At 52.4% G+C, this 11,235-nt stretch overlaps 1 protein-coding gene across 1 annotated transcript; it reads left to right on the top strand.

Moving 5' to 3' along the window:
* The first annotated feature begins 679 nt into the window (after positions 1-679).
* Positions 680-8,657, top strand: NGF (nerve growth factor). Its single transcript, XM_047085812.1, has 2 exons — positions 680-707; positions 7,862-8,657. Exon 2 carries the CDS (start codon positions 7,874-7,876, stop codon positions 8,597-8,599), a length of 726 nt encoding a protein of 241 aa, XP_046941768.1. The 5' UTR covers positions 680-707; positions 7,862-7,873; the 3' UTR covers positions 8,600-8,657.
* The last annotated feature ends 2,578 nt before the right edge of the window (positions 8,658-11,235 follow it).

Raw genomic sequence — 11,235 nt, forward strand, 5'->3', positions numbered from 1 at the left:
AGAAAGTGGAGGAGGGTCAGAGAGAGAGGGAGACACAGAATCTGAAGCAGGCTCCAGGCTCTGACCTGTCAGCACAGAGTCCAACGTGGGGCTCGAACCATGAGATCATTACCTGAGCTGAAGTTGGTCGTTTAACCAACGGAGCCACCCAGGTGCTCCTTCTGTATAATTTATCTTAAGTTAGGCTTGTCCAAACTTGGGTCTGCTACATCTGCATGTGTGTGTGATATACAGAATAATTTCCATTTTGATGCTGGGTCAGGGGTCTCCTGGAGCAGGACTCTGGTGTAGGACTGCAAGCATCTCACTGGGACCTGTGGACTATATCCAGGCAGAAACCAAGGGCTTTGGCACAAGAGTGGGAGGCAGGTGCCACCGTAGGTCCGTGCAAGGACAGCCCGTGGCAATTTCGGGAGCCAGACACTCTCTCCTGCCTGGGCTCTGATGCTGGTAAAGTCCCAGAACTCAGGGAATCGGGTTTGTCCCGCTGGCACATCCCTCCCCTCCTGCCTAGGGTACAGCTATCCACCCGCTGCAGAATACGGTGAAGTGCCCATCTAATGCCAGCTCTCTCCTCCCGCAGAGTCCTGGCCCGTGGTCGTGCAGTCCAGGGGGCTGGATGGCATGCTGGACCCAAGCTCAGCTCAGCGTCCGGGCCCAATAACGGCTTTTTCAAGGGAGCAGCTTTCTGTCCTGGCCACACTGAGGTAAGCGCCTGAGGGGCTTCTGCCTCGCCAAGGCTCCTGGCTCTGGAGCATCTAGGACAGCTGGAAATGAGCCCCAGGCTGAAGAAGGGAAGTCACATCTAACTGCTAACTAGCAGAGGCCTGGGGTGGGTCCTAGTGATCCAACACATGTGGCCCTCCTAGCCCGACTGGAAGAGAAATCCCCCCGGGCTCCCAGTCTGGCCCCACGGCTTCCAGGAACATGTTGAGAGTCTGAGCTGCCCACCCCTGAAATAGCAGAACACAGGGGCTCGAATAGACAGACAGAGAACATCAGTCAGACCCTCCACACGGCTCCTGGTCTGTCTGCACTGGCAACCCTGTGAGACGAAATGTCCTTGATCACGGTCATGCTCTTGGCCATGGAGCTCCAGGTCTGGGAACAGAGGCCAGCTCTGAGTTCCGCTCCTACCGGGTGTGCGGCCACATCGCGTTCCTTCTCCTGCGTCTGTGTCCTCCTCTGTACGACAGGAAGAATAAGGCCTCCTCCCGGGCTTGTTGTGATGGTTAAGGAGATACTTGTGCCCCATAAATGCTAATGATGATCATTATGATCTCACCTCCTTCATTTAAGGATGTGTGTCTAAGAATTCAGACCAGCAGGTCCTGGTCCCAGGAAAGCCACAGGTACCTGCGAGTGCTTTCTGGAGGCATATTTCTATCATGGGCACTTTAAGTGCTCTTGGACCAAATCTGCCTGATGCCCGGAAACCTGATAAGCCAAATGTAAAAATAATTGACTATCCAGGGGTTCCCCGGTGTCCAGGTTTGTGGCGCAAGGAAGGCAAAACTTACCGTCTGTTGAACGGAATTTTCATTTTGATGTTGGTGATTGGGAAGGCGCAGCCATCAGTTACAGCCTGCGTGCCCCCTCAGGGCTCTCTCCTCTGGAAGGTGCTGGGGCTGAGCAGCGCCAAGTGCCCACAGGCAGAGCCTGCCACTCAGCTGCAGAGTCCCAGGCCACCCAGAGCCCCCCCCCCCCGCCCCGCCCCAGCCTCCCGACACCCATGTCTCTCCTCCGTCAAGTTCAAGGATCGGACCGGACCTGTGGTTCTCAAAATGCAGCCCCCGGAGCTGCTGCAACACTATCACCTGGGAGCTTGTCAGAAACGTAGATTCTCGGGCCCCACGCTAGACCTGCTGAGTCAGAAACTCTGGGAGTGGGGCCCAGCAGTCTGCTGTTTGGCAGACCCGCCAGCTGCTTCGATGCCCCGAACCTCTGGACTTGATCATCTTGGAATGCCCTTCCAATCCAAGCCTCCCCCCGGGAGATGCCCACAGAGGCGCTCACTGGGCTCTATCCTGTCAAGGCTTTTCTCTGCTGCGGCCTCAGGGGTACCTCCCCGGGGAGCTGAGGAGCCACAGGACGCCTCTTGCACTCCACACAGGCCCTGACAACTGGGGGCGTCCCAATCTTCACAGCTGAAGTCAGCTGCATGTTTACATTTAGAGCAAGGCCAAGTGGACAGCGAAAATGACCCTTGACCCACTGGCACCACTGGAATAGACATAGCACTCATTTCTTCTTTTTTTCTCTATCCATTGATGGCTTTTAAAAAGAAAAACTTCTTTAACTTATTTTTTAAGTTTATTTATTTATTTTGAGAGAGAGAGAGAGAGAGTGCATGTGTATGGGGAGGGGCAGAGAGAGAGAGAGAGAGAGAATCCCAAGCAGGTGTTACACTGTCAGCGCAGAGCCTGACGTGGGGCTCAAACTTAAGAACCGTGAGATCATGACCTGAGCCAAAACCAAGAGTCAGGTGCTTAACCAACAGAACCACCCAGGCACCCCAAGACTTGTTTAATTTAAAAAGAAAGAGGTGATGGGGATTGAAGAACACACTGGTCACGATGTATAGAATTGTTGAATCCTTGTATTGTATACCTGGAATTAATACAGCACTGTGTGCTTGCTGGAATTAAAATTAAAAAGCATGGGGAGCCTGGGTGGCTCAGTCGGTTAAACCTGACCCTGGGTAGCTCAGGTCATGATCTCGCAGTCTGTGAGTTCGAGCCCCGCGTAGGGCTCTGTGCTGACAGCTCAGAGCCTGGAGCCCGTTTCAGATTCTGTGTCTCCCTTTCTCTCTGTCCCTCCCCTGTTCATGCTCTCTCTCTGTCTCAAAAATAAATAAACGTTAAAAAAAAATTAAAAAGCATAATAAAAATAAATAAATAAAAATACAGATATTTGATATTGTCACTGCATTATGAGATAATGTCAGGCATGGCAATATTCTCATTCGGAAAAAAGAAAAGCTAGGAAGTGTATTTTAAATATTTTTTAAAAATGAATAAAAATTTTTAAAAGATTATGGTATAGGGGCATGCTATGATGAGTGATCCAATTAAAAAAAAACCAAAAACCAACTTTTAATCCAGAGCCCAAATGTGAGCACATATTTGCAACGTTTTCAAATCTTAATGAAACAATCTGTCCCTGGTGCAAATCTTTACGGTGATTAAATGCCATCAGCTATCACGTGTTATCCTGACAGCGAATTGAGAAGTAAAATTTGACTTTATGAACTTTGTGAAGTCAATTCAGTTGAGCCTGCAGAGTGCTAGGCAGCGCAGCAACCTTTATGGTTGCTTAAACTCGAAGAATGTCGGAGTTGGAAGATGCCTTAAGCATCAGCAGTCACGTGGAGAAATGAAAGAACACAGAAGCAAGGAGACTTGTCCACACACTCGCTGATTCTTAGAGGTCACCTGGACGCGCCAAAGGTGAACAGGAGGCCTTTCGGCCTCCGGGCAGTTTGCCTGTAGGTGGGAGGATACGAGAATGCAATGGCCCTAAGACAGCGCGAAAGAAATACTCTACAGAGGTGGAGAAGGGAGAGAGTTTATCTGTTTAGAAATAGAAAAAGGTCCCCAGGGGAGGTGGTATTTAAGTCGGGTGTTAAAAGGTGACAGGCAGGACTCCAACCAGCAAAGGTGGGGAACAGGAAAGGCACAGGGAGGGCGTGAGGGAGTATCTGGCAGAGAAGAGTCTGAACCAAGGGCAATGGTGGGAAAGCGCAGGGCAGGCACTGTGACAGGAGTTCTGTTTGCCTGGAATGCAAAATATGGGAGGGGAGGGGCACCTGGGTGGCTCAGTCAGAGCTCACGGCTTGTGAGTTCGAGGTCCGCATCAGGCTCTCTGCTGACAGCTTGGAGCCTGGAGCCTGTTTTCTGATTCTGTGTCTCCCTCTCTCTCTGCCCCTCCCCTGCTCTCTCTCATTCTCTCTCTCTCAAAGATAAATAGATATTAAAAAAATATATGGGAGGGGAGTAGAAGGAGGGCAGGGTCTGATGGGTTCCTGGCTCCCTAGACAATTGCTCACCACTGGACCCTCTGAGCAAGGTGATGGGATCAGAGTGGTGCTTCAAGAGGTTGAATCGGGTGGCCAGGGACAGGAGGAACTGGAAGAAGAGAGGTGGGGGTCCAGGACATCAGTTGGGAGACTGTTCTGTGACCTGAACTAGGAACAGAGAGGTGAGAATAAAACAGAATTTCAAGAGATGCTACGGAAGCAGAAGGCAAAGGGCTGGAGGGGAGGCCAGGAGGAAGGAGCTGAGGCCAACGAAGAGTGGAGTTTTGGAGCTGGTGAACAAAGGGATGGTGGTTCCAGTGATGGAAAAAGGAAGAGGTTGGGGAAACACATTTAGCAGTATGGGGGGAGATGTTCATAAGAGATAGCAGCTGTGGAACTCCATCATAAACCGTCAAGTGGTTGTTGAGTAAAGCCGGGGGCAGGGAATGATCGTCCTAACAAGGAGTATGGGTGTGAAGGTTTTTGCTTGGGATGCCTTGCATTTAAAATGTCAGTATCCGGGGCGCCTGGGTGGCTCAGTTCGTTGAATGTCCTACTTCAACTCAGGTCATTATCTGGTGGTTCGTGAGTTCGAGCCCTGCGTTGGGCTCTGTGCTGACAGCTCGGGGCCTGGAGCCTGCTTTGGAGTCTGTGACTCTCTCTTTCTCTGCCCCTCTCCCACTCATGCTATGTCTCTCTCTGTCTCTCAAAAAACAAATGTTAAAAAAAATTTTTTTTTTAAATGTCAGTATCCATGGAAAGTTGCTCACAAGGAAGCTGGAGGTTCGGAACTGGCTTCCAAACAAGCAGTTGGGCTAGAGGTCCCGGTATGGGCGTCAGCCCCACAGAAGACGGGACTCTTTATAAGAGGATGAGCTTACCAAAGGGGAGACTGTAGGAGTGGGTGGGGACCTGTGGTCATGGGAGAGAGGGAGCAGTAGGTCCCTTATTACCGTCAAAACCCTAATTCTTAGTGGTTATTTTTTCCCATTTCCCCAACCAAATTCTAAGTGTTACTAATTTGGTTATAAAGGGATGAATTTCGGTTTCCTTTCTTCTCCTTCTTGTCTGAGGAGAGCCACCATGTGTTGAGAAGAAAGGAAGGGAGCCAACGAAGGGGTTTGACTTAGCTGCCAACAAATGATCAGTTCTGTGGCCGTTGGCTGGACTATCACACCATTAGCCGGCAGAACCAGCGGCGGTCAGAAGCCCGGCTCTGCGTGGCCGGCTGGAGGCCTGGAGGAAACACCGATGTTTTCCTAAGTAACCCAAGAGAAAAGAATTTGGTGGTTTTCTTGGTATCTCACCAAAGAGCTGCCTATTGCCAGCTGAAATAAAGCACAGTTGAGGAGAAGAATGCATCCCTTTGAAAACAGATTAGGAACGCAGCACGTAGCCATAGCCACAAAATCCAAAAGGAGGCGTGCACCGCAGCGAAGAGAAGGCAGGCAGTGAGCCTCTCGGGCCATCCCCGTTCACTCTTCCATTCATTTTCCTTTTATTTGTTGTGTGCCGGAACTGCGCATGGTCCCCGAGATACTTAACTTCAAATGGCACACCGTCTGACGTGCTCTTATGAGACAGACATGTTCACGATTGCCCACAGCGCGAGGAGAGGTGAGAGGGCTACGCACAAGCCATCATGGAAGACCAGAGAGGTGCACACTGAGGGATGGAGTGACTAGTGCGTGTGGAGGAGACGCGGCTCTGCGCTCCAGGTCCTTGCAGCCAGTGGGGAGACGGGCTCAAATCACTGGGCTTGAAAAACAGCCCAATCAGGGTGGTCAGTGCTATGAAAAGACGTGAATGGAGTAGGTTTGGAGAGTGAACGAGCAGCAGTGTGACTGAAGAAGACAAAGTCCTTGACCACAGGACATTGGGAGGACCCCAGACTAAGGAGGTGTGTGGGCATCTATCAGTCCTCAGGACAACCCTGCGAAATCATAGTTTTTGCCTGCTTTTTTATCAATGAGGAAACTAAGGCTCGGAAAGATTAAGTGACTTCCCCTTTGCTAACCAGTTTGGAATCCACACAAGGCTTTCTAACCCCAGATCCGATGCAGAGTTCCTGTCATTGCACTGATTTAGTAGGAGAGAACACACACGTGTGCACACGCACTTCAGAAGTTGAGCGTGGAAAGAGATCACTTTTCCTAGGGTGATCTGAGGAGCCTCAAGGAGAAGGTGGTGTCTGTGGCAGGCAGGCTGGAAAAGAGGGCAGGTCACAGAATGACCTGTGGGAGTGGGGAGGAGTGGGGGGAAGGGATGGAATGGGAAGTTTGAGCACCCTCTCCAGGGGATGCCTCTAACCCTACCAAGAGAGGGGGTGACACTTGATATATATCTGCAGGTGTGACTAGGACCCCACCAGAAGTGAGTTCAAGAGCAGAGGTAACTCCACAGTTAGCTGCCTGGGGGTGGTCACTCGACTGCAGTGTAGAGCCCTATCTGGCCCAGGCTCTAGGGGAGGCTAGTATTGCCTCTTGGGGACAGACGGATTTCTGCCATTTGGTCTATACTCACATAAAAGTAAATAATAAAAAGAAAAGGCATGTTTAAGAATGAAAGAGAAAGTGAGAAGGAAGGAAGCGAAAGGGAAGGGAGGAAAGAAAGGAAAGGGAAGGGAAGGGAAGGGAGGGAAGGGAAGGGAAGAAAAAGGAAAGGAAAAGAAAGGGAAATAAAGGGAAGGGAAGGGAGGAAAGAAAAAGGAAAGGAAAGGAAAGAAAGGAAAGGAAAGGAAAGGAAAGGGAGGAAAGAAAGGAAAAGAAAGGGAAGAGAAGGGAAGGGAGGGAAGAAAAAGGAAAGGAAAGGAAAGGAAAGGAAAGGAAAGGAAAGGAAAGGAAGGGAAAGGGAAGGGAAGGGAAGGGAAGGGAAGGGAAGGGAAGGGAAGGAAAGGAAAGGGAAAGGGAAAGGGAAAGGAAAGGGAAGGGAAGGGAAGGGAAAGAAAGGAAAGGAAGGGAAAGGAAAGAAGGAATGGAGGGAGGCGGGGACAGGGAGGGAGGAAGGGTAGATTGGCTTAGTAAGGTCAGCTTTGGCGTCTATTCTGAGTCTAGTTTGTGCCGATGACTTTAGGCCTGTTCATTAATTTTGTGTGGATCACTCTCTTTGTACATGACAGAAAGATGATGAATCCTAACCTAACTCACAGATTAATGAGAAATTCGAAATGAATGCATTTGAAAAGTTTAAGAATGTCCCACGACCAGGAACTATTATCAGTATCAGTATCTGTGTGTGCTGGCTGGCGGCTGACTAGGCTGGCGATGACGGTCCCAGAGCTCTATACCTTTTTGCCAAATGTGATGCCTCATGGATTTGTAGCAAGGGTTCCGAGTCACCAGATCTCAGATCTGACCCAGTACTGCTGTCTGAAGAAAGTGTATTCGGTGCCAAGGCTTCAAGATACGTCCCCGGCAGCCCTTCCCACAGCCTTCCCAGGGGAGCCAAGCCTTCGGGCAGGACACAGTGCTGGGAACAGGTGTCAGACATATACTGCCCGCCCACAGCTGCCCCAGGCTGGCAGGCAGACAACTCAAAAGACTCGGTAAGAGCTGCTGGCAAGTTTGGGGGCTCTGTCCCTTCCCGAAAAAGCCCACCCCTAGATGGCATGACCATACCCCTAGGTCATCTGAGCCGGCCCGTCCATGCCTGCTCAGATAACTGTAGCTCGCAGCCCCTGTCACTCTCAAGGGTATCCCGGTTTGAATGGTAAATCCCAGGTCACCTTGCCCTTAGACTCCCAGGTGAAACCTCATGATCCTCTAGGGAGGTCAAGACCCAGAAGCTGCCTTTGTTCAAAACTTAGTGCACCGTGGAATAATCCTTGTTTCTGTTTCATTCCAGGTGCATAGCGTAATGTCCATGTTGTCCTACACTCTGATCACAGCTCTTTTGATCGGCATACAGGCAGAACCACACCCAGAGAGCAATGTCCCAGCAGGACACGCCATCCCCCAAGCCCACTGGACTAAGCTTCAGCATTCCCTCGACACAGCCCTCCGCAGAGCCCGCAGCACCCCGGCCGGGGCAATAGCCGCGAGGGTGGCAGGGCAGACCCGCAACATCACTGTGGACCCCAAACTTTTTAAAAAGCGGCGACTGCGTTCACCCCGCGTGCTGTTCAGCACGCACCCCCCACCTGTGGCTGCAGATACTCAGGGTCTGGACTTGGAGGCGGGTGGTGCTGCCTCCTTCAACAGGACTCACAGGAGCAAGCGGTCGTCGTCGCACCCTGTCTTCCACCGGGGGGAGTTCTCGGTGTGCGACAGCGTCAGCGTGTGGGTGGGGGACAAGACCACCGCCACGGACATCAAGGGCAAGGAGGTGATGGTGCTGGGAGAGGTGAACATTAACAACAGTGTGTTCAAACAGTACTTTTTTGAGACCAAGTGCCGGGACCCCACTCCTGTGGACAGCGGGTGCAGGGGCATCGACTCGAAGCACTGGAACTCATACTGTACCACGACGCACACCTTCGTCAAGGCGCTGACCATGGACGGCAAGCAGGCCGCCTGGCGGTTCATCCGGATCGACACGGCCTGTGTGTGTGTGCTCAGCAGGAAGGCTGGGAGAAGAGCCTGACCTGCAGGACAGCCCCCACCCTCCCCGAGCTCCCCCTCCACACCCTCCTGGGCCCCTCCCTACCTCAACCTGTAAATTATTTTAAATTATAAGGACTGCATGGTAATTTATAGTTTATACAGTTTTAAAAAATCATTATTTATTAAATTTTTGGAAGCATCCCTTGTGCCGGAGCCCCAGTCATTTTACCCCACTGTGACCACCTACGAGGCTTGGGCCGTTGCAGGGTGAATTGCCCACAGCAACCCCTGGCTGGAACCCTCGCCCCACTCCAGCCAGCTCTGCAAAAACTTCAGGGAAGGCTGACTGGGTTCAGATATTAGCCTAAGCCGGACATGATTAGAAAGGGAAGTCTGCTGGATTGCAACTTCGCTCTGCATTCCAGAGCCAAAGCTACCTAATCCTTGGATTACCTGTCCCACCGCCCCGATGCAGGAGCCTTGATTGCTTCGAGAGGGGAGGTTTGTGGAGCCTCATCAGAAGCAGATCCCCTGCCTCAGGCCCAGCCTGGGTCCTGGAGGCCCTCACCATCTAGATAGGAGGAGACGTGCACCAAAGACCTGTGAGGTAGGCTTGTTCTTAGGGGGAGAACTGCTTTTTGCAGAAATGCTGACCAGAAGAGCGGTAACGAGATAATCTCATGAGAGCTGTCATGGTGGATCTGATTTCATGTTAAGATTGCCTTAGTACTACTGGCTGGTCCTCGATTCATCCTCCAGTGGCTTCCTGCAGAAAGATTTCATTATCCGAGAAAACAGGAGGGCCTCCAACACTCTTCCCACCCACTGACGGCCCCACGGCAACTTCCAGGGGCCCCAGCGTTGGCCTACGAGCCAGGGAGCCAGAAAGAACTTTTTGATTTCTAACTGGGTGATGTCCACAAGTGACCAAAGGTGGACGGGGTCATGGGACCGGCAGAGAAGATGGCGGGGGAGGAAAAGAAACAGAGTGAGAACCAACACAAAAGCCAGGGAGACGCATAGGAAAGGGGGGTCACGCCAGGAGGGAACAATGGCTTCCTGCCTGCCCTGATGGGAAAGCTAACGGGAGAGAGGAGAGGAGAGGCAGGCGAGGAGGGGGGCGATGGAGCAGAAAGAGGAGGAAGGTGTGTCATATTTACCAGCATCAGGATCCCGGGCTTCCAAGAAACCCAACACCGTGAGTAGTCATGTTTTGAGGGGGTTGTCCTCATCAACACTGACTACTTCAAGTGTCAGTGTCAGAAAGAGATGGGGGTGACAGACAGACCCCAGGGGGCAGCCTGGCCCAGGGCTCCACCCATCCTCAAGCTGCCACCTTCCCCTGCCATTTTTTAATTTTTTCCCTGAAGGCACAGTTTTTCCCCCAGAAGAACACATACACTGAAACCAAGTTTTCACTTCCCTAGCCATCCCCTTCCTGCACGGGGTGAAAGCCCTGCTCTAGTTTTTAGATCCAGCTTGGCCCTCTGGTTAAAAAAAAAAAAAAACAAAAAACAAAACAGCAAATGGTCCTATTCTGTCCCATCCGCCCCCAACCCAATCCAAATAGGGCAAGTTAGACACGTCGAGAGCATTGGCAAGAGAGACATTTGATTAGGGTAAAAGCACGATGAAGTGTGCCCTGTTTTTTTCCATCAAAGCTACTGCAATTGGAATAAAGATTTATGTTCAAGAAACACCAACCAGAACATTGTGTGCCGAGATACTTGGTCAGATAAAGACCTGGGGGAGGGAGCCTCCCACTGGCCTGTGTCTGCGGCTTTTTGCTGGGCTCCAGTGCCCTCAGCCCCCCTGGCCCCGCCTGCAAACAGTTCCTGGGGGGCCTTCCTCCTGGGGCTGGCAGGCCTGAGAGGGAGGCATCTAGGAAGCTCCCAGCCGCGAAGCTTCGTTGGTGAGCAGCTTGGCCAGCACGAAGGGTCTGGGGAGCTACTCCCGGCACTACGGGCCGCTGGGACCTCTCAAGAAGATATTTTGGGACTCTCCTGGCCTGCCCGGAGGGCTGACAGCCTCCAAACCTCTAAGGAAGGACGGAGGCCAAGGGTCAGGTAAAAGGAGGCCCCCCTCACCCCACTAACGCCAAGGCCCTCCCCGAAGGTGCCGGGGCTCCAGGCCCACCTCTGGAGTCACGGTGTGGGAGTCAGGGTTTTCACACCATGCCTGGAGCTCTCGGCTTGGCTGAAGTTTGGCTGAACAGAGCTGCAGCAGTCCAAAATCAACCCCGAGACTGGTGGTTCTGCAGCTTGGACTCTGCACCGCCCCCCCCCCCCCCCCGACACACACACACAGAGCGGGGGAGCTCTGGCTTCCGGACCCAGCCGGGCCAGCCTCCGAGAGGCTGGCCTAGGTCATCAGGGAGCCAGACACACTCGAACACGTTGAAACAACAGCTCGAACCCACCCATTGTGTTCTACGGGGGCGGCAGCTGCAGATCGCACAAGCCCTTCCTTCACTGGCCTCACTGAGGTTTCCCACCCCAGCACCCCCAAAGCCGGGAGGGTCAGCGCAGATAGCCTCCCCTCGCAGCCTCATCAGAGGGCCTCCCTCCGGCATGCCAGAGAAAACTAGTGCAGACCCTGGCTCATCCTCAGCCCGACACGGCCCAGCCCTCCCAGCAAAGCCAATCTCCTGGTTCTGGGAGACAAGAGCAACATGGT

This window comes from Lynx rufus, unplaced genomic scaffold, assembly GCF_022079265.1.
Source record: "Lynx rufus isolate CCGP_SWC_20201006 ecotype Redwood Valley unplaced genomic scaffold, mLynRuf1.p SCAF_2, whole genome shotgun sequence".
Lineage (NCBI taxonomy): Eukaryota > Metazoa > Chordata > Mammalia > Carnivora > Felidae > Lynx > Lynx rufus.